At 32.5% G+C, this 23,713-nt stretch overlaps 1 protein-coding gene across 1 annotated transcript in view; it reads left to right on the plus strand.

Annotated features, from left to right (window-relative positions):
• Positions 1-22,763, plus strand: part of ARHGAP42 (Rho GTPase activating protein 42) — a 384,162-nt gene extending 361,399 nt beyond the window's left edge. Inside the window, exons 22-24 of the mRNA XM_003764271.4 lie at positions 1,810-1,872; positions 14,281-14,360; positions 16,766-22,763. Coding sequence (XP_003764319.1) covers positions 1,810-1,872; positions 14,281-14,360; positions 16,766-16,854 — 232 coding nt within the window. The 3' untranslated portion in view covers positions 16,855-22,763. The remainder of the gene's footprint in view (positions 1-1,809; positions 1,873-14,280; positions 14,361-16,765) is intronic.
• The last annotated feature ends 950 nt before the right edge of the window (positions 22,764-23,713 follow it).

Consider the following 23,713-nt stretch of genomic DNA (forward strand, 5'->3'; position numbering starts at 1 on the left):
GTAAAGGAAGAAGGTTTTGCAGTACCAGATCATAGGCTGAATTATGACAGTAATTATCAAAACTATCTGGTACTGCCGAAGAAATAGAAAGGTGGATTGATGGAATAATGTAGACATACAATTTACAGCAGCAAATAAACATGACAACCTTGTATTTGACAAGTGTAAAGATTTAAGATTTGGGGATTAGAATTCATTATTAAGTAAAAATTGGGGGGAACTGAAAAACAGTGATAGAAACTAGGCATAGACCAATATCTTGTACCATTTGCTAAGATAAGATAAAAATGAATACATGACCTACATATAGAAATTTTACAAGAAAATTAAAAGAACATGGAACATAATACTTATAAGACTTATGGGTATGTGAACAATTTATGAATAAACAAGAAATAAAAAGTGAAATTATGTGTAAAATGGATATTTTCCATTACATTAAATTTTAAAAATTTAAATTTAAATTAAAAAATAAAATAAATGTATCCAAGATAAAAAGGAAAGAAGAAAATGAAGAGAAATTTTTATAAATAGTTTATCAAATAAAGATCTCATATCTAAAATATATAAAAAGTCATCCCTCAATTCATAAGTGGTCAGAGGATATGAGTGGGAAAAGAAATTTATAATAATGTGAAAAAATGCTCTCATTATTAATTAGAGAAATGCAAGTTAATACAACCTTGCAATATCATTTTTATACCTACCAGATCAACTAAAATGATAGAAAGGGATGTAACAAATGTTGGAGAGAATGTGGAAAAATTAGGACACTAATTTATTGTTGGTAGACTTGTGAACTGATCCAATCATTTTGAAAAGCAATTTGAAATTATGCCCAAATAAGTATTAAGCTACTTATCCCAAATAAGTATTAAGCTACTTATACACTTTGACTCCCAGTAATACTACTATTTGATCTATCACCAAAGATGATTTAGGGATAAAAGAAAAGAATCTGTATGTTCTAAAATTTGTATAGTAATTCTCTTTACAGTAGCAAAGAACTTAATTGCAGGGATGCCCATCAATTGGGGAATGACTGGAAGGGCTGTGGTATATTATTGCTATGTAATATTGCTGTCTATAAAAAATGATGAAGTCAGTGATTTTAGAAAAAAAATAGAAAAAGTTGCCTTAAAAAATAAAGAGCAAAATGAAAAGAACCAAGAGGACATTGAATAAAGTAACAGCAATATTTGAGCAAACAAATTATTTTGACCATTATAAATACTCAAATGAACTTCAAAGGACATATTTGAAAAAATGCATCCAGAGGAAAAAATGATAAAGAGAAATATGCATAGAATAATTTTACATATATATGTCTATTTCTTTCTAATGGTAGTCATCTCTAGGTCAGGGGGAGTGAGGGAAGAAAAAAGGTAAAAATTTATATGATAATTTTGTTATATATTTGAAAAGAATAGGAAGTTGTGCATGGTAGATTTGCAGCTTCACGTGTAAGCATTTTTTTTAAAAAATTGTACTGCTATGGAAATGTTTGTTTTATTCCCTAAAAATTAAATGAAATTTTAAAAGAGTAAATGGTTCATAGCAACTCACTGTTCATCCCATAGACTGAAAAACTGAACTAAAAATGTTATTTATAATTAATTAGCAATATGTTTCTCATTTATAAGACTGTTTTACTTGAAGTTTATGCTACTCTGTTTACATTTTTGAATTCACAACAATTTTTTTCAATGATGCAACAGAAACATATGATGATCTTGAATGATTTCCTGGACAGATACTAAAGCACTTTGAAAAGCAAATTTAAAACATGTGTTTATGCTTCATTTTTAGAGTGGCAGCTAAAGCCCAGCTGTTTGAAAGTGCTGGTTCACTTAAGCAGGTTTCTGCTGGACGGTAAGTTCTCTAAAAATTATATCTTATTACTAAGATATTAATTAATTAATTAAGAGAAGAACGTTAACAATACTGATTTGTTAAGATTGTTAACTATTCACCTAATTGCTCTAATTCTGTTTATTCAGTGACAAAATATTTATGTCTAGATAATTCAGCAAGTTTATTATTGAAAAATTAAATCATATATAATTAACTTTTAGTTTCTTGGTTCCTACATTTAGTTCCTACATTTTAAAAATATTATCCTGCTTTCTGTTCATCCTACATGACAGTCTATATCTTGATACCTTTCCTTTTCATTGGTTGTCTCTATCCTTTGAATACTGTTCTCCTATCTCTCCTTCCCTGATTTCTTTCAAGATTCAGTGCAAATCTGACTTCCTGCAAGAAGCCTTTCTTTGATTTTTCACTACTGGTGCCTTCCCTCTGAGATTATGTAATTGCTTCCATAATCTCTCTCTCATTAGACCCTGAACTCCTTGAGGGTTGTGAGTGTGTTTTGTTCTCTCTTTATATCTCTGGCATTCAGCACAGTACCTATCATATATTAATAAATGCTATGTAGTAGAGTGATAGCCCTAAAGAAGGGCAGTGTCAAGGTGTGGCCAAATTACTGAATAATTACACTCATTTCACACATCAGCAAGGCTCTACTTAAGATTCTGCAAGTTAGGCTTTAGAAACATATGAACTGATAATGAATAGAAGAGCAGGCTAATTTTCAAAGAAACATGAAAACTAGAGACCAAAATGTCATTTGCTGGATTATGGAAATAGCAAAGGAGTTGTAAAAAAAAAAAAAATTTACTTCTCCTTCATTGATTACACTAAAACCTTTGTATGCATCACAACAAAAAATGGCAAGTCTTCAAGAGATGGGAACATCTTACTTGTTTTCTGAGGAACATGTAATTGGACCAAGAAGCAACAATTAGAACTAAACATAGAACAGTGATTGGTTTAAAATTGGAAAAGAAAGTATGTGTATTGTTGCCTTATTTATTTCATTTATATGCAGAGAACATCATGAAAAATGACAGGCCAGAATTAAGATTGCCAGGAGAAATATTAGCAATGATACAACTCTGATGGCAGAAAATAAAGAGGGATTAAGAAAGCTCTTGATGGAGGAGTGTTTCAAAGATGGCTTGAAAAAAATATCTTGACAATTGCTCTCATCACTTTCTGACAAATAGGGAGAGAAGAAATGGAAGCAGTGTCAGATTTTTTTTTTTAACTTGGGCTCAAAAATCACAGCAAATTGTGACTGAACACTTGAAATTAAAGGATGCTTGCTCCTTGAAAGGAAAGCTATACAAATTTGGACAACATACTAAAAAGCAGAGATATCACCTTCCTGACAAAAGTCAGTATAGTCCAGACTATGGTTTTTCTAGGAGCAATGTATGAGAGTTGGCTTATAAGAAAAGCTAAGTATCACAGAACTGACAGTCTGAAATTGTAGTGCTGAGGATGACTTTTTGAGAGTCCCTTAGATAGCAAGGAGATCAAATCAGTTAATACTTAAAGAAATTAATTCAAGTTGTTCAATGGAGGGTCAAATACTGATGCTGAAGCTTAAATATTTGGCTATATAATAAGAAAGAAGATGGGACTAAGTAGAAAAGGGCCTGATGTTGAAAAGGAAAGGAAAAATGGATAGGAAAGAGTGAGAGGGATAGTATTATAGAAAAAATGAGCATGAACTTGTACAGATTTTGAGAGAGTAGAGATTAAAAGGGTCTGCCATGCTATGGTCCAGTGGATTTAGGAAAAGTTGGACATGATTAAAAATCAACAGCAATAATATGATTGAAGTGGAGAGATACCTATCTATCCAGCATCAGTGGGGATGAGGTATTTCATGTTAAAGTGCATTTTCTTGATAACTAGAACATTTTCTCTTAAATTTCATGTGTGTTTTTATACACACATGTATCTATGTAATACTTCACCCTTTTATGAAAAGATTTTTCTAAATATTATTGCACACTTAAACATGACATAAGACATTTTAAAACTTCTCAGGGTCATTTTTATTATCAATTATTACATTATGCCATTATTAAAATGATAACATCCTGGATGTTTGCTGTTTTTCCTTGTATTCAGTAGCTTATTCCACTAATCTTTTTGAGTTCTTTTATCTAATTTTTATGGTGTTTTTTTGTCTTTTCTCTTACTGTTAAGCTGTTCATCACTTTTTTTTCTTGCTGTCATTGCTTCTAATTCTAGAAACTCATTACAATCCTGTTCTTCCTTTCTAATATATGGGTTAGAAACCCAGTTGAATTACAGTTGTAAATAAATAAGAGTGAATAAGTTGTAGGTTAGAGCCTGAACAATTCTCCTCTGATTAAAGTATGCATATCTATTGTAAAGATGTTATTTCATTTATTTTTGTTACAGTTAATTTCTTAAGATTTCTTGCTAGATTTTTGGCTGTGTTCTTGGTGTTTGAGATTTCCAATTAGGTGAACTTCAGTATGTGTGTCATATTATTGTATTATGTTTATAATTCAACACGATCCATTTCTATCTATCCATTAATATTTTCTTCCTTAACTTTCTCTTGGCCATGAACATAAATCCCTTCAGTGTCGTCAGTTGTGTTAAAATAGTTTCTTTAGCCTATATAAAATCTTCTGAATTTTACTTGTCCTATGGAGCAATTTAATTGTGGAACATCCTGCTTCTAATAACTGAATGGAGAGAATCTTCAAATATGAAAAATCTGTGATAATTCCATTTGAAGTTTTACCAGCTTTGGGGGGAACCTTGGCCTGGAATTTCGATTCAGCACTAGATGGCGATGTTTTATTAGATTGTACTTACTGGAAACCTGGCGTCTGCAAATAGGATATAGAATAATCATAGAAATGAGACAAAAGCTTTAAGAAAAATATTCCCTCAATTCATATAGTCAGATTTAGGAATATAATATAATGGAGATTATTATGCTACATTTGGCTTTAAGCAAACAGCTATGATTTGAGAAAAAGAATACTAGACTGAGAGAAGAGACCCAAATTTTTGTTCTACAATTGTAAATATTGGACATGTCACACTTTGAGTATCAGTTTATATTTTGGAAATGTGAAGATATGACTGGATGATCTCTGATATCCTTTCCAATTCTTAGATTCTATGATTTGCTTTAATATGCATTTATCTCCTAATTATATACTTTGGTACATAAGTAACTCTAGTATACTTTGATGGGTATATTTCCTTCAAAGTTTCTCATCTTATTCTATTCCTGTCCTGTAAATCTCCTTTAGTGATCTAACTTACCTCTTAAAAGCCTTCTTATAATCCATTTCTTAAATATTTTGCATATACCTCTATGATGCTTGAGTCCTTCACGTATTGCACTTTAATCTTGTTGCCTGACCGTCCAAGTTCCTCAGCCATGTTCAGGCATTTGAAAGGCAGAGAGATTTGACCTTTTCTTGGTCTCACAGGGCAGAACTATGAAGAACAGAGTAAGTAGGGGAATTTGCCAAGAGAAAAATTTAAGGTTGATGTCAACTATAACAATTATAACTCCAAAAGTAAAAGGACTGCTCACTGCTTTGGGAGATGGGTCTCTGTTTATTGGAGCTCTTCAAGCAAAGATTGGATGACTGAATATTTGTTGCTTATGTTTAATGAGTGTTTTTATATGGGAATGAATTAAATTATATTCCTTAGGAAGTCTCTCCCAAGTCTGAAATTCAGGGTTTTGTATATCCAAAAATGTGTATCCCATTTAATCAACCCTGAAAAATTGTTATCCCACTTGTACCTAAAGAACTTTAATAATAAGGAGCTGGCAATCCTCTAAAGAAACCTATTACAACCAGGACTATTTGGTTAACTTAGAAGGTAAACTGGGGTAACCAAAATTTTTGTTATTATTGAAGCAATAACTCTGTATATCTGTGTCCTTCCAGATACATAATAATTATATTACATAGAAATTTTCCTTTTAAGAAAATATTAAGGAACACTAAGATTAACTAATTTAATTAGAGGGTTGATTATTGAGTGCCTATGGAACAGTTTCTCATGACTCAACAATGGTGGACTAGGATTTCTATGGGGGAATTTTTAAGTGGAAGATAGTCTCTAAGTACTCAATTTTCTTAGAAGCAGGTTTTCTTTTTTAAGATCTTAGATTTTAGACCTCCAGTCAGATTAAAAAAACTAAGTGTTTTATTCAACTGATGGCCCAGCTTCTCAGTCTATATACACTGCAACTCTTAAGATATGTATTTTTAGGCTGGTATTATAACATTTATTAAAATAATGCTTTTGGTTAATCAAAATAGCAAAGAACCAAAAAATTAAAATGCTATACTATAAAAAAATCCCAACTAAAACCCAATGTGTCTAATGTATTCACTCGGTATCTAACTAAAAGCCCAAGAAAGATAACAGTCTCAATTTAATAAAGTACTACAAACCAATTGACCATTAAGAAATTACAGAGTTAAAATAAATAATAAGAGTTCATCTGGAAGACCAAAAGGTCAAGAATTTCAAGGGAATTAATGAAAAAAAATTGCAGATGAAGGTAACATGGCTGTACCAGCCTTAAGATTATATTAGAAAGTAATGGTCATCAAAACCATTTGGTGTACTGGCTAAGAAATAGAATAATCAATTGTTGGAATAGTTTAGGTTTACAAGCACTCAGTAGTAATAAAATCTAGTAATTGATAAACCCAAAGACTCAAACTTTTGTGATAAGAACCCATTATTTCACAAAAAATTGCTGGGAAAATTGGAAATTGGTATGGCAAAAACTAGGCATTGACCAACATCTAATACCCTTTAACCAAAGTAAGGTCAAAATGGTATTATAATTTAGGCAAAAAGGATAAGATATTATAAGGAGAACAAGAGATATTCAACCTTATAGATCTATGGAAAAGGAAGGAATTTCTGGCCAAAGAAGATATAGAAAGCATCATGAAATGCAAAATGAATAATTTTAATTATGTTAAATTTAAAGGGTTTTGTATAAATAAAACCAATGCAGACAGGATTAGAAGAGAAGAGAAAACTGGGAAAAAATCTTTACATCCAAGGGTTCTGAGAAAGGCCTCATTTCTAAAATATATAGAGAATTTAACTCAAAGTTATAAGAATACAGGCCATTCTCCAATTGATAAATAGTCAAATGATATAAATAGATAAATTTTAGATGAAGCAATTAAACCATTTCTAGTTATATGAAAAAATTCTTTAAATCACTATTGATCAGAAAAATTCAAATTAAGATAACTCTGAGATACCATCACATAGTATCTTAAATGAGGAAAAGATAATGACAAATGTTAGAGGGGCTGTGGGAAAACTGAGACATTATTACATTGTTGGTGGGGTTGTGAATGGATCCAACTATTTTGGAAAGGAATTTGGAACTGTTCCCAAAGGGCTATAAAACTGTGCATATCCTTTGACCCAGCAGTGTCTCTACTGGGCCTGTATCACAAAGAGATCATAAATAAGGGGAAAGGACCCACATGTGCAAAAGTGTTTGTAACAGACCTTTTTGTAACTGCAAGGAATGGAAACTGAGTGGATGCCTATCAGTTGGAGAATGGCTTTAATAAGTTATGGTATATGAGTGTAATGGAATATTATTGTTGTATAAGAAAGAATCAGCAGGATGATTTCAAAAGGGCCTGGAGAGACCTACAAGGACTGATGCTAATTGAAGGGAGAAAAAAATTGGAACTCGAGGTTTTGCAAGGATGAATGTTGAAAACTATTTTTACATATAATTTAACAATAAAAATCTGTTATTAACAATAAATACATTCTAGCTTAGTCACTTAAAAATTGTCAATTTTCAGTTATCAAAATGGTGAATTTTGCATTTTGTTTTTTTTTTTCATTAGGAAAAATTATTTTTTTGAATGTTATATAACATACATATAAAACAAGATGGAAAAATACATTAAAAACTTATAACAGTGGCTCTAAATACATTATTTTACATGGTACATACATAGCATGAAATTGCCAAGAAAATAAAGACAAAATATATATCAGCTGTATGGTAGCCTACAAGTAGCACTCCCATCTACCTACTCTAAAAAAATTTCATAATACTGTCAAGAAAAAAAAAATTAAGATATGTATTGAAGGACAACTCAGTAGACTATCAATCCACCTTTATAACATAATCTGGGAAATACACATTCTTTATCTTTGTGAATTCTAAAATTATCTCTTAATAATAGTCATAGATCTCATTGAGAGTATTCTAGAATATATTGGTGCTTCAGGCCATCTACACAATATCATTTGAATATAGAAGGATTTTGAGGATTCCTCACCATCATAAACAAAATTTTTTCTTCATTTGGATTGTTTGAAAAAAGTCTTCCATTACATTAGTAAATAACTTTAGTGACTTATGATGGTAGTGATATCTTAACTTTTGCCCCTTTGCAAATTAGACCAATTTTTCCTTAAATGTTTTGACCATTTGTTAATTGGAGAGTAGCTCTTGCTGCAAAGATTTTTTCTCCCAGTTAACTACCTTGACTTTGTGCAAAAACTTTTAAAATTTTATGTAATCTGTGATCTTCTCTATTCAAGAATTGTGAACACTTTTACCTCTTCTATAATTCCAAGTGGTAATTTCTTCTAAGTTTCTCATTTGTAATATGATCTAGGGATGTGTCATATATAATAGAGAAAATAGCCAGTTCCTAACATGGGAGTTATAAAATCAGCTCCATGTAGTCTTCTTGTATTAGCTTCTTGGAATAAAGGTCAAAATAATAACCAAATTAGAAGGAAACTTAAAATTTAAAACAGTTGCCATATGAGTGAGGCAACTCAACTTTTACATATTAAATCTTTTGACATTGAAAAATCAGAAACAGATAAAAGGACAAACATTCACAGAGACTATTTCCTACAACAATCAATAAAAAAAAAAAAAAACTACAGGAGTCTAAGTGAACTCAGCCCCCCAAATCAGTCTTGACTTCTTTACCATCCATAGTGTCCTATGGACACTTCAAATCTAGATATCTTTCCTAAAATATAGCACCTAGAACTAAGCATATTATATCAAACTATCATCTCCCTAATCTTGAACATTGTATTTCCTTTAATTTAGTTTTAGATTGATCTTTTTTTTTTGCTTACCATATCTTATGCATTATTAATCTATTAAAACCATCATATCCTTCAAAGAAGAGATATGAGGGACTTTTCCTTGCCATTTTTAGAAAGGTGAGGGAACGTGAGTGTTGAATATTTAACATAAATTCCAGACTTTATATAAAAAGTTATTTCATTTTGTAATACTTTATATAAATTCATTATAATAAGGAAATGTTCTCTAGATAGTATTAGGAAAAGAGATGCAATAAATCTTTTGAAGATATACTATAGTCTAGCCATTCTTCATCTTTGACTCATGCAATAGATTTTTTAAAAATTTAGTTTAATACTTTACATTTATTCTTTTAGCATTATTCAGATTGTCTTTTTCCTTGTGGGAAAAAAGCCTGCCTTTGATTTTGCTATATCTTCTAGCCACCATATTTTGTATTTTTCCTTTATTACTTTCCTATCCACTCACCTATTAGTCTTCATCACTTTGTGAAACTTTTTTCTTTAAGAAGTCCATAAACAAAGTCTTTTCCCAGTACTCTTGATATTCTTGCATCTCATCCTTGGAGAAAACCATAGGGTAGCAAAAAGAGCAGGAGGAATGGGGTCATAAGACCTAGCTTCAAATATTATTATCTTATTATCTATGGACTTATTATCTATGGACAGAAAAAAAATTAAACACACAAAATTTGCAAGACTTACTTTGAACAGAATTTTAAAATGCCTGCCATAACAAGTTCCAGTTCTTTTGATTTTCCTTATAGTTTTATTATCTGTGGACACTTATTATCTATGGACGAGTCACTCAATCTCTCTGGGTCTCTATTTCTTCATATGTAAAATGAGATTTTTGAAGTAGATAATTTCTTCAGTTCCCTGTTAGCTACAAGTATATGACCATTGCTTAACTTCTATAACAAAGATTTCTCTTGATAATCCTTTTTGTATGACAGTTTTTCTTGATCTCTTTCATTCGTTTCGTATCTTCTTGCCTCCTTACTATAGATATACCCAAAGGCACTGTTCTTGACCATCTTTTCTCAGTTTATACTCAAATTCAATGGATTCAACTATCATCTCCATGAAAATATTGCCAAACGTAAGGGATCGGATTCTAATCTCTTTCTTAAGCTCCAGTCTATCTCTACTTCCTGCTGGACATAAACAACCATTAGAACCTCAAACTCAGTTTACCAATACATAAATATATAATGCAATTAAATAAATATTTAAATATAAACAAACAAAACATAAAAAATATAAATTCAAATTAATTTTAGTCCTTCCCTAAAACCATTTCTCCTCTCTACTTCTCTATTTCTTATGGTAACCTACTATCCCCCTAGGTTCGTCTCATTGTCAGTTTTCATTCTTCTCAATATCCCACCTTTCACAATCAATCTGTTGTTGTCTTGTTGGTTTTACTTTCACAGTATCTCCTGCAACTGTGTCCCTTTCCTTCCGATAGTATCTTTTTCATCCTCTTCAAGCCCTCAACCCTTGAATACCTATAATATAACAGTATCCTAGCTTCACTTTTCACCTCCATACTCTATTTTAACCTTTGCATAATTTCCCAAAAGATTTTCCTAATGTACTTATTCTCTATTATTCCCTGCTCAGAATTTAATTCTCTGTTGCACTCAAAGTTAAATGCATATTTTAGGTTAATGTTTAAGATCATCAATATCTTGCTTCCAGTACACATTTCCATCCTCATTTTCATTAATCACATAAGCATAATCAAAGTGTCTGCCCTCTTCTCAGATTTATTATAATACTTTGTCTTGAATCTTCCTTTAATTAATATTTTCTTTGCATAATTTTTATTTGTTTACATTTTATATTTCCCCTAATAGTTTGTAAACACCTTAAAGACTGTCTTTAAAAAAAAAATTTTATATCTCTCTGAAAGTGATGACACTTCGTACATAATTTGTACACATTTTATATTCTTGAATTAAACTGAAGCTTTTTATCTAAGCTAGTTTTCAGGAGTCTGTCAATTGTTTATGGAAAGTTGCTATAAACCATAGTAGTCCAAATTATTACAGCTGACTTTTATTTGGGGTATACAAAGTACTCTATGTGTATTGTTACATTTGATCAAAACCCTCAGAATCAGATTGTTCAAATTTTGTTATTCTTACTGTGAGAATCAAAGTGCTGAGATTCACAGTTTTATTTTCCTAAAGCTTTTCATCGATGTAGATGCTGTGTAGGCGAATGGGCTCTCTACCACCCCACCATTGTCTGCAAGTGCCCACCTTCTATGCTGGGTTTTGAGGCCTGTTTGAGTGTTCAATGATCTAAACTTCTTTATTTTTTTCAAGAATTTTGTGGTAGCTAAAAATCAAAGTGAAGAGAACCTTCTAGCCTCACCATTCTGTTCCTTCTTTTCCCATTTCTGTTCTATTTAAATGGAACTGAACTAATTTCTCATGGTTGTTAGTAGTTTTTTTCCATAAATGATAGTTGTTTACCAACTTATTTAGTTTCTAACTAACAATATAGATTGGATTACATGCTACATTATATTATATCCTATGTTTCATGTTTCATCATTCTTGCTAAATGTTTATAAACTCTATAAAGGTAGAAACTGCATCTTTTGCTTCTTTGATTTCTACATACCCCCAAAATACACAGCAGATCTCTTTAAGACATATGTTGAGGTACATTTTATGTATTTTTTGACTTGACATTTAAAATTCCTTTTAAAAAATAGGTAAACCATTTTACAGTTATTGTATCCATACCATTGTTCTGAGCATCTCTGGTCTAGAATTAAGTGATGTAATGGAGCTAAAACTATAAGGAAAATCAAAAGAATTAGAACTTGTTATGGCAGGCATTTTAAAATTCTGTTCAAAGTAAGTCTTGCAAATTTTGTGTGCTGGCCAACTCAAATTACCTGAGTTATTACTGTGGTGTGATAATAAATATTTAACAACTGATTGTGTGGGGGAAGGTTGGTAAGGAGAGAGAGAAAGAGCGGGGAAGTGAAAAATCAGATTCAATTTTTAGGGTCAATCTCCATTATTAATATTTTTCTCCATCAATTTTGGTAAATCTGGACAATTAATAAATTAACATCTGACTAGCATTTTTCAGTTTAAAAGGTATAATAAATGCTCACATTAAAATTTTAACTATCAGCTCTTGCACTAGTTCAAGCTAGCTCCAACACACCCTTGAGTTTACCCTTCATGAAATAAATTTGGAATTAAGACTAAAAAAATGAAATATAGATTATGTTGTAAGAAATCCTTTCTTGTAGGTTATATATCTTTGAGAGAGAGAGGAAAGAGAGAGCGCACTTTTAGAGCTTCCTTCTAGGTATCAAGGATGTGCAAAGTATTTTTCAGAGGATATTACAGTCTTCCTAAGAGTCCAACAAGAGAGAATAGCATTATTTTCTCATCCTCTTCAATAGACCAAAAGTAGTGACAGAAAGCATTAGCACTAGGGAAGAAAAGCTTCATCTTTATAAAAGTCTGCATTATTTCATATGAGATCTAACCAAAGCTAACATTTATAACAGAAGATATTAGCAGGAGAAAATTACTGTCTTTCTGGTCTCAACCAAGAAGTTTAAAGTCTTGGCAAATATTTTCTCTGACTATGCATATTTGAGACATTGGGGGAAGATGCATATACATATGTGTATATGCATTTATCTTCCCAATATGTCCTAAAACCATACTTAGGTCATTTATTAAAAGTATGAAATACTCTAATGTAAATGGTTTCTGAGCAATTCATGAAAATAGTTAAATTTTTGTTTGTAATTGAAACTAAAATACATTATGGCTCTCCACTGTAATTTTTATAGCTGAACATTGGTTAACATGAATTTTTCATTTGTAACCATCTTTAGTGACTTTGTAGCAGTGAAATTTAAAAGGTTTTGTTGTCATTTAGTAAAAGGAAATTGTGTATTTTAAAATTTGAATGATCTCATATGAAAAATTAGCTCTGCGAACCTCAGTTGAAAACCAGAACATCTGATTGTTGACTTTATTTAAAAAGTTGTCTTTGTTCTGTCCACAAACTAGAGGTGCCATGTAAAGAATACTGTTAAACCACTTGATCTCTCATGATTCTTTTTATTTTCTACAAGTGCTTATATATGTGTGTGTAGTTTTGTGCATGTGTGTATACACACACATACGTATATTCTTCTACCAACATGTATATATGTAAAGGAAATTATTGTTTTACTATTATATTAATAACTAATTATTAAATTAGGATCCAGGCTTTTCTCCCTTATTTCCTCATTTAAAGCCCAACTCCTGTGAAAAGCCAATCTTTAAAGACATGACCAATTGATGAGATTGTCCTGCCCCTCAAGGAACATGCTCTAATATCTTGGACAGGATCTCATCCAACTAAATCTTATTTTTGTTTAGATATAAATAGAACATAATCTTACCCTTAGGAGAAAAGTCCCTGTCCTTGTATCCCTTCATTAGAGTTTAAGGTGACCCAGCTCATGAAGAAAAAAAAAAAAAAACAAACCAGAAAAACCAGAGTACTCTGGACAGAGATTTTCATTTTGCTGGAAGTGACTGAATCTCATGATCAAGCTACATTATCAGAAAGAAAAGACCAAAAACTTCTAGCCCATTTCCTCATTATATGTCTGCCAATCAAGGTTGATTTTTAGTTGACAAGGGACCCTTTCAAGGATTATTTGAGGCTTTCAGGTTCTCAATGTCTTTTGTCTTTTATTACCAAGAAAAACCACTAACTGTCAATTTATTGATTGCCAACTACCCAGATTACTCAGAAACTCTGCATATCAGGGTTTTTCATTCATCACAGATGTATAACTACACATACATGTACACATATTTATACTGTATGTGTTTATATTGGGGAAGAGGCATCTTTTGGTTTAGACCCATGCTTTTTCCTGTGTAAACATTTCTATGTAAACGTTTATAATAATAGCAAATAGTCTGTAAATTTTATTCTTACAAAATTGTCTGGTTACTGAGATACTCAATAACTATCCCAAGTCACACAACTGTATGTTAGATGTCAATGGCAGAATTTGCCTTCCTGACTATCAGCCCACTGTCTACCATACCGTGCTGTATGTTATCATATAGGTATATGTCTATGTCTATATATATATCAGATAAGTGATTATTTGGAGTAATAATAGTAGAGTTTGGCAAAACAATAACACATTTAATATTGTTTTAAATGTAAATGCATTTAATGGACATACTTTGATGTGCATCAACTTTTCTTCCTTTGTTTTAGCCAAGCTAAAGCTATGTATTCCTGTAAAGCTGAGCACAGTCATGAACTCTCCTTCCCACAAGGGGCAATATTTTCCAATGGTAAGCGATGTTTTTAATTCTACTCACTTCTACTCACAAATTTCCATTGAATTTGTCTATTCATATATTTTTCCCACACTGCAAGCTCTAGGAGGGTAAGATCTATTTCTGCAATAGTCTTTGCCTCTCCTCCCCTCTCTACCTGTAACTTACCTAGCACAGGGCTCTATATACAAATAAATGATAGCTGATTGTTGGCTTTGATGACTATTTTTAAGAGACAAAATCTAAAGTGACAGAATAAAAAGGATACCACATTGGGAGTCAGGAGACTTGATTTTAGTCCTGTCTCTGCTATTAATTAGACTTATGAGCTTGGGCAAATAACTTAACATCCCACCCCCAAGATTCAGTTTCTTCCTTAGGAAAGTGAAATTGGAAGATTCAACTTGAAGTGAAGCTTGTAATGGAGTGCTCATGAGACTTGTCATTGACTGTTGTGCTGTGTAATACTTGTATAAGTGACTTCAATGAAGGCATAGATAATAATAGCTAGCATTTATGTAGCATTTTATATAGCACTTTTTGTATCTCATATATATGGGTACATATATAATGTAGCATTTATATATATATATATATATATATATATATAATACATCATATAATAATATAAATTTTAAAAGGGATAAATAAGCACTAGGAATCTTAACAAACGCAGCAGAAATGGTGACATCTACTCCTTGCATCTTCTGACTTATCTGCCATGCAAAGCCCACTCTGGAGGTTCCAATAGAGCAGATGCTATAAGAATCCAACCCTTCCCCCACACTTGCCTTTTATTAGTTCCTTTTTCACCTCCCAGATAAAAATTGACCTTCCATCACCACTACCAAGGAAAAGAACCTTTATCCCCTCTTCATGCCAACCCTCTGTGAGACAAAGGGCATATGGCCACTAATACTGCTTGAATAAATAGGGAATCAACAAGTATAATTCTGTCAGTCAAAGAGAGGACCAGAAGATCTTCCCATCTGGCCTAGTGCTACAGTCTCCAGCTATGTAGGTGTTACTGTCTGACCTGTTGTCCTAAGGGCTACCACTTATAGCTGTATTCCTTTCTCTGTTTTTCTTTCCCATTAGAATGTAGTTCCTTGACAGATAGCAGGAATAGTACTCTCATTTTCTTAGTTGTATTTCCAGTACTTAGCACAGTGCCTGACACATGGTAAACACTTTAGAAATGCTTTTTCATTTATCCATTTGCTACCATTGAAGGAGAATAAAGTTAAGTAAGCCAATAGTCTATTCAAATAAGTTGCTTTTTTATAAAACTTGGGTTTAAAAAATCAACTTGACAAATTCTATGTGGAGAAAGGCTAACTAGTAACATATCTAAAAAGAGGTAGAAATTTTAAAGTACTGCTAGTTCAACATTATTTAAAAAAACATTTATTAAGTGCCTTCTGGTATCCTAGGCATTATTATAGGCCCTGGGAACACAAAGACAGAACAGAAACAGTCTGTGCCCTCAAGTAGATTGTTTTATCAGAGGAAATTGCACATGTATTAAATATCTCCATGCATATATATGAATATGCAAAATTAATATAAGAGGTTTGGGGAGGCACTTAGCAACTGGTGGAATCAGAAAAGTCCTCATAAAAAAGTTAATAATATGATATCATAGCACAAAAAGTTAACACAATATTAACCTTTGTTAAGAGAGTCATAATTCAGGTTTCAAGAGATGACTATCTCTCAAGAGACTACTCTACTTTTTTTCTGGTCAACTCTGCCCTACCCTATCCACCATCCACTGGAATATTTTATTGAATTCTATACAGCACATTTTAGTAAGAGCCTTGGTTAGCTAGAGGATATCCAGAGTGGGATTATTAGGGTGTTTAAAAGGCCATCAAGATTAAGCAGCACAAGGATCAGTTATTGAATGCTCTGGAGGTGATTAGCTTAGAAAACATACATTATTTTCTCTTTAAAGTATTTGAAAGTCTGTCATTGGAAGAGGGATTTATCTTCCTGTTCTTGACCTCAGAGGACAGATCTAAGAACAATGAGGGGACACAGCAAGAGGCAGGATCTACCTGCCTTTTATTAAAATGAAGACCAAGGCTCTCCAGAAGTGAATTGAACTACCTTGTCTGGGGTTATGCTCCCTTTACTAGAACTCTTCAAGCAGAAGTTTGCTGACTATCTGACCTGTTGAACATACTGTCAAGGAGGATTCTTAACAAATTGGGTTCTATGAGATTCCTTCCTATGCTGAGAGTCTGGGTAATTTTTCACGGTTGCCCCTGAATTTTCATTGAGCCTCATCAGCTCTGATGAGACTATGATATTATGATCAGTTTATAGAATGCCCTTAAAACCTGATGTGGATTTAAATGTGTTCTCTCATGTAATGAATGATTAGAAATTATAATGCATTTGTCTTTGTTTTGCAGTCTACCCATCAGTGGAACCTGGATGGTTAAAAGCAACTTATGAAGGCAAAACAGGACTAGTTCCAGAAAATTATGTTGTCTTCCTCTAATTAGAGTTAGTGGATGGCAGTATCTTCATGGTATCCATGGTAACAATAATAATAATAATAAGTGCTATGGTTTTATCTGACACAGATATGGGGATCAGCCCACTCAGTGAAGATGATCGATTTCTGTCAAGTTCTTTACTGGCAATCTGTGCAATTCCCCTGTCAGTGAAACAAAATGGATTTAAAATTTTGGCCTGCCTTTTCAAGCTGGCACTCTATTTAAATGACTTGCTTTTTGATCAAGAGAAATCATAGGGTTTTTTTTTTTAACCTAATAATGACAGTTAGAAATAGAAATATTGAGTTCGTCATCCAGTCCTGGTAATTCATAGCCCAAGAAACTGCTACAAGATTTTTGGGAGTCCTGACCAAATGTATTCATCCCAACTCACTGCTCCCTAAAGTATCTAGAAATCATGTTTTGTAATATAATTTAAATTGCATGTTTTTTAACTTTGAAGAAAAAGTTGATTTCTCTTTACATGTCAGTTTTTGCTGGTCCATAACATTTCAAAGAAATAGATTTGCAACATCATTTTATGTTTATTTGTTATCTGAGGAGATGGTAATGTTCATATGCAATAATGTGTATTATTAATATGTAAATGAGGCCAAATTAGGTTATACACTGATTAAACCATAACCCATCCAGAATGTGATTATTCTCTCCCATTAGCTTCTTTGTTTTATCTGTTGTACTACCAAAAGCCTCTTGAGAACAGGGATTCTGTCTTATTTATCTTGGAATTTATCTTAGTGCCTTGCACATAGTAGTAGGCACTCAATTAATTTTGTAATGGATATTTCCTTTACTTCTAGATTTTTACCCCTTTGTATAAATATAATTATAAGAATTTTATTTATATTCTTCTTGAGGTATGATAGGAACTCTTCACAGAAACACAATTCTGAAGCCAATAAAACACCAAACATATATGAATACACAGTATAAGCCAATTATATATGAACACACAGTGTAAAAACCCAGAACCAGATACCATATGCATTATACAATATTTCAGAATGCTTTATAAATATTGTCATTATTTTTTTTCTGAGATTTTTTTTCTACAGTTGACACAGGTCTTCTGTGAAGACATTAGATGGACAAACTATATATTTTAGAGACTGTACTAATGAAAAAAGAAATATAAAGCTACATACTGTTTAAATTGGATCATCTTAGCTTCTTCCTTCACTCTTGGACTAGAATAATATCTGGGGCTTGGTAGTCTTTTATATCATTCTGTTTATAAGCTTTATTTTCTTGGGGATTGAAGTGAATTGTCACAAATTAAAAAGGAAACTAATGGTTTATCAAGTTTAGAATTAATTATTTAGCACCTTATGAAGCATACATTTGCCTCTAATTTTGTAGAAATGGTTGTCCTTGCTGACAGCTTTATATTGGTCCTTAGAGCTCTTCTCTACACTGTGGGGAGATAGAGCAAAAATATTTCCATTCATCTGGCTCATGAAGTGAAATAGGGAACAAGACTCGGACCCCAGCCAAGTTTGGTGGATTTGCCATGTTATTTTGCTGCCAATTTCAATATTCCCCACAGGCAGGGATAATAAGGTGTTGACTTTGTGGATCTCACTCTGTATTATAATTGGTGACTTCAGCCTGTTGTAAAGTGACTTTCCTAAGACAAACAAGATAAAATATACTCAATTGCAGAAAAAACTATGCCACAAAGTACTTAAGCTTTTAAAACTGAAAATGGATGGTTAAGAATTGAAAAAGAAAGAGACAGAGTGAAAAAGAGAGAGACAAATAGGAGACAAAATGTTCAAGGCTGAAAAGCAAGTGTGATGAATGTTACAGACAGAATGACTTTATAATATTATAAGAATCATTGCCAGCAGTGTTTTAGAAAACAAATAATTGTGGAAATGTCATGGGATTAGGAATCAGAAGCCTTGGGTTCTATTCCTGGTTCTGTTGAATGACAATGAGGAACTTAAGCATTTTAAAATTCCTCTGGGACTTTGTTATCTCATTTGTAAAATGATAAAGTCCTTTTTGCACTATAATCCTGAATATTGTTTAATAACATTGGCATCAGCATCAATAATATTATATTTCTTGTAAATTAATAGTCTACCCACAGGTTATTTGCCCATTGTCCCTTGTTAAGTATGCAGAAAATCTGACTTCTGTGTTGCTTTCTCATTGTTTGCTTTCTCACTGTGTTGCTTTCTCAGTGTTTGTATTGTATTCTTTGCTCATTATCTGGCATAATATAATAATTTCAGTAACAATTATTTCCCTATATGCTAATTATCTTGCCAGAATCATGACTTGGATCAAAAGCCTTGGTTTTCATGTTATTCTCACGTTTGTGATATACTTTAGTTATATGTGACATTCACATTTCATAGCTTTTTCTTCATTTGCCAGAGCATAGTCTTAGGTTATCTTTTTTGATTCACTTAAAAGTAATTTGTGAAAATCTTTTCTGAACATACATTTCCCATAATTCAAAAAAAGTCTTTTATAATAGGTTAGTTTGTTTCCGCCCCCCCCCCCCAAAGGCCATCTTCTCTTTAATAAGAGACTCAGAACTGAAATATGTCTGCTGCTTAGAAGACATTGAAGAAATCTCAATCTACCTTTGATCTTAAACACAAATAAAATGTCTTCACATCCAAATTCACTCTCATATAATTGCAATAGTAGGACTTAATAGATCATTTTTTTGTACTTGATTTGTAAGAGGGTCATTACACTTACCAGGCAAAAGGTTGCAACCAGCTTTCTGTCTTGCTAATGGAGGTTCATAGTCTGCTACTGGTCTTTCTCTGTACAATTTTCTAACTATTTTACAGACATAATGTGCTTATTCAAAATGTGCCACACCTTAGAGATTTCAACCTTATTGCATTGTCCTAGCAATGGGAACTTTCTCAATTTTTATTACTCTAAAAAATCAGACCTCATTTCCAAAGTCAGATTGTAAATGAGACTAAAATGTCTTAAGAGCAAGTCTACATGAATTACATGACTCCAAGTATCAGGGAAATCTGAAAATTATGAGACAAGAAATAATAATATGGAGGCAGCCAGATATATAGTGACTTTGAAGTCTGGAATACCTGATTTTGGGTCCTGCCTCCTGATGCATGGTGGCTACCTGAGTACAGGTGAGTCACTTAACTCCCTGTGTGCCAATCAACTCTGACTCTAAGTTATATATGCCAATATACAGCAGTTTGGAGAGTTTTCCCCAGAGTATCCTATGATAAAATTGGAATTCCCTAAACCAGTAGTATCAAACTCATACAGAAATAGGGGCCACTAAAATGTACATAGTGACCTCTCTTTAGGTTTCATATTGACTCAGAAAAGTATGTTATCTATTTTCTATTATATTTTTATTTATTTTCTTAAAAATATTCCAATTACATTTTAATCTGATTGGTCTGCACTGAGGAGTGTTATGGGCCATGTGTGTGATACTCCACCTTATACCAATGAATACTGGATCTGGACCAATGATAATGTAGTGCCAGAATTCATGATCCAGGAAAGAATCTTAAAAGAATTTGAAAAGCATCCTACTTATAAACAGAGGCAGTATGCAACTGTGGTAAAATTGTATCTTTTAGTTTTCATAAATGCCTTATGGTTTGACCATGACAACTATTGATTGCCTAGTAATCAGGGTGAAATTGTAATGTATTATATAATGGTAACTGTTATTTATATCATGTGAATAGTGTCTCCATACAAAATATGTATCTCTCCTCCATGTAGCTGTTTTCTTATACCACTACACACTGAAAGTGTTTTGCAGTAGAACCTAACAAGCAGTTCAAAATACTACTATATTTTATGCCAGGAGAATATCCAAAGTCTGTCTTATCTTTGCCTACAGATAGCTTCTGCCAAAAAATAGCTGACTTCTTTCTTTGCAAGTTTGTTCTAAATGTTTTTGTTCCTTGAATATGTCCCATATTACTCTTCTATGTTCATAGATGTGGAATGATTATCATTAACCAAAGTAGATTTCTTGTTAGTCTGTATCCTTTTTATCTCATCTCTACTCTTTCTTTATCCTATCTCTTTCAGAAACCATGGAGAAAAATATCTAATATTTCAACATTAATCCCTCTTAAAATAGAGGGAAAAAAAGGTGCTCTATTTTTCTTATAGACTCTTATTTAATTTCAAATTTAAATTTTAGAGAAATACTAGCATTATCCCTGAAAACCCACCTAATCCATTGCTCTACTTTTGTGACACACTCCTCTTCTGTAGTGCTCATTGTGTTTGGTGACCACATCAGATATACAAAAATATAGAGCTCTACCTATGGATTTAACCTCAGAATAATTCAATAGTCAGCAAAATCCCCAAAGTTTCTAGTCACATAATTCTATCTTATAAGCACAGAAGCCATAGTGCCCAACTTTTATCTATAGGCAGTATGCGTTTCCTTTGATTTCACAACTATATTTGAAACTTACTTGTGCTGATCATTAACGTTTGGATGGATGGTTCCTCAAATGAAAGTCTTCCCAAGTGAATTCATCTTCTATTTTTTTCTTTTCTATTCAAAACATATGACAAGGCCTAGACACATTGAGTAATTAATGTGTTTCAGTGTTCAAATCATCAATACCAAGTACCTATGATCATATTCTTTATGGACATTAGCCAAAGCACACTTAATTCCTTCTCCAAATAAAATGTTCTAATACTGAAAACAAAGGATTTTCTTTGCCAGTAGCTTCACAAAAACCTGGGCACATCGAGACCTTATCTCAGGATGAAAGGCAGAAATGATCTGAATAACTTAGCCAAGTCTTTGAAAGGTATTTTGTGTAAAATTTCTTCTGAATACATACACACACATACATACACATATGATTAAAACACAATGACCAATTATTCTTGCCGCTCTTTGAAGTTAGTTTTCTTTAACTAATGTCTCCTTGCCACAGAGAAAATGTGGATTTTGCTTTTACTAAGATGTTTTAAATAACACAAGCAATTTTCTGTCTAAGTAATCCTTTCTCTCCTCCCAGCAGCTGCTGCAAAAGGGTTTTCATTTCAATGAACTTATTTTTTCTATATTGTGAGCACTGAAGATATTAAAAAGGCACCTATATTGCAGCTGTTAGGCATCTCCCATGTCCTTTTGCCTTCATTGGCTAATTTGGGGCAGTTACATAATAGAAATCACGGTTACCTTTGTTCCTAACAGAAGGCTTTGCCCCTAACAAAGTTTGCCTTTGAGGTAGGAAGAGTGCTCACTTTTGCATTATAGTTTTTACAATAAAACTATAGTGGGATTTGCCATGTATGTGGCATCATGTCAGTAGTTCAGTATCTGTTCTTGCCTTCTTCCACAGTGCCTCCTCCCTGACTGAAGGCACCCCACCAACTTCCAGACACTGTCATGATAATTCCTGCACCTTATACTTGGTGTCAGCGGTGATTGTTGGCTACTTGTGTCTAAAACTGCAAAACTGGTCTTAAATTTCGAGAGTGAAGCCTTTACAAATGCAAAGTCATGGTTTGACAGGGAAGATGACAGAGTTTCCAATTCAGAATTCTATTTATACTTTTTATTTTGGAGATACTTTGGATTTTAAATCACTCCTAGGTGTTTAGATACTGTATTTCAATCTTAGAATTTTTCTGCAGCCATTAATTAACATGACACACTGCAATATGGTATATGAAAAGAAAAAAAAGTACTTCAGTAAATTATCATAATGAGATTTTTGTTTATTTTGTAGTGTTTCTGTATTTATCTGCACTTTGTATATATACATACACACATGTAAATAACCTAATTATCTCTAATCTAAATGGTCACAGTACCTTTGTTGTACTTTTACACTGTATTTCATGAGTTTAAAAATTACTTTAAAAATAAATGACATATGCACATTTTTATTTGGTCTTTGTACTTTCTGTTTTGCATTATATTGTGGAGAGGAGAGTTTGGGAAGAGGCAGGCTGGGCCATATTTGGATTAGATAGGGGATAGCTGGGGAGCTTTCAAAACAGATGATCTGAGTTAAACAGTCAAGGAACTTCTAATGATGTGGATGGAACACGTCCCTCTACTCCTGAATGGAAGTTTTCTTGGTACATGGCATGAAAAAAATAGATTGGACACATGATATACTCTGCCTGTTTTAACAATAACCCAGCTTTTAAAGGGAAGCAGTGAGAACTAAGGGAGAAAAATAAAGTGCTTGAAAATTAGCAAGGCGATTGGCAACTAATGAGGAGCCATTTTGAAATTTTCCACAGTATTCCCCTTTCAGTTTGCAAACAGTATTGAAAAAAATGGGACACGTATTTAGCTAATTTATATTCCATCCTTAAATTGTTTTTTCTTCAGTAGACAGTAAAACACTTGCCAGTTGTTGAGGTCCTCTTACATGTTACATAAGATGTACATTACATCTTACTTTAATGGTAAGATCAGTAGATAAGGCCATTGAAGTGAAAGATTCCTTTCCATATAGCTACAAATAGGTCACAAATGCAATAACGTTTCTTTGGAAATAGATAATGGGGTGGGATTGAGAAATAGCTTTGTCTGGCAGGATACAAAATAAATCCACATAAATCATCAGCAATTTCCTATATTACCAACAAAGACAAGCAGAAAGAGACACAAAAAGAAATTCCATTCAAAATAACTGTCAGTAATATAAAATATTTGGGAATCAATCTGCTAAGGGAAAGTCAGGAACTATATGAACATAATTACAAAACACTTTCCACACAAATAAAGTCCAGATCTAATCATTTGGGAATATCAAGTGCTCTTGGGTAGGTCTGAGTGATTATAATGACATTGATTAATGATTAATGATTAAAAATGACAGT

The sequence above is a fragment of the Sarcophilus harrisii genome, chromosome 3 (genome assembly GCF_902635505.1).
Source record: "Sarcophilus harrisii chromosome 3, mSarHar1.11, whole genome shotgun sequence".
NCBI lineage: Eukaryota > Metazoa > Chordata > Mammalia > Dasyuromorphia > Dasyuridae > Sarcophilus > Sarcophilus harrisii.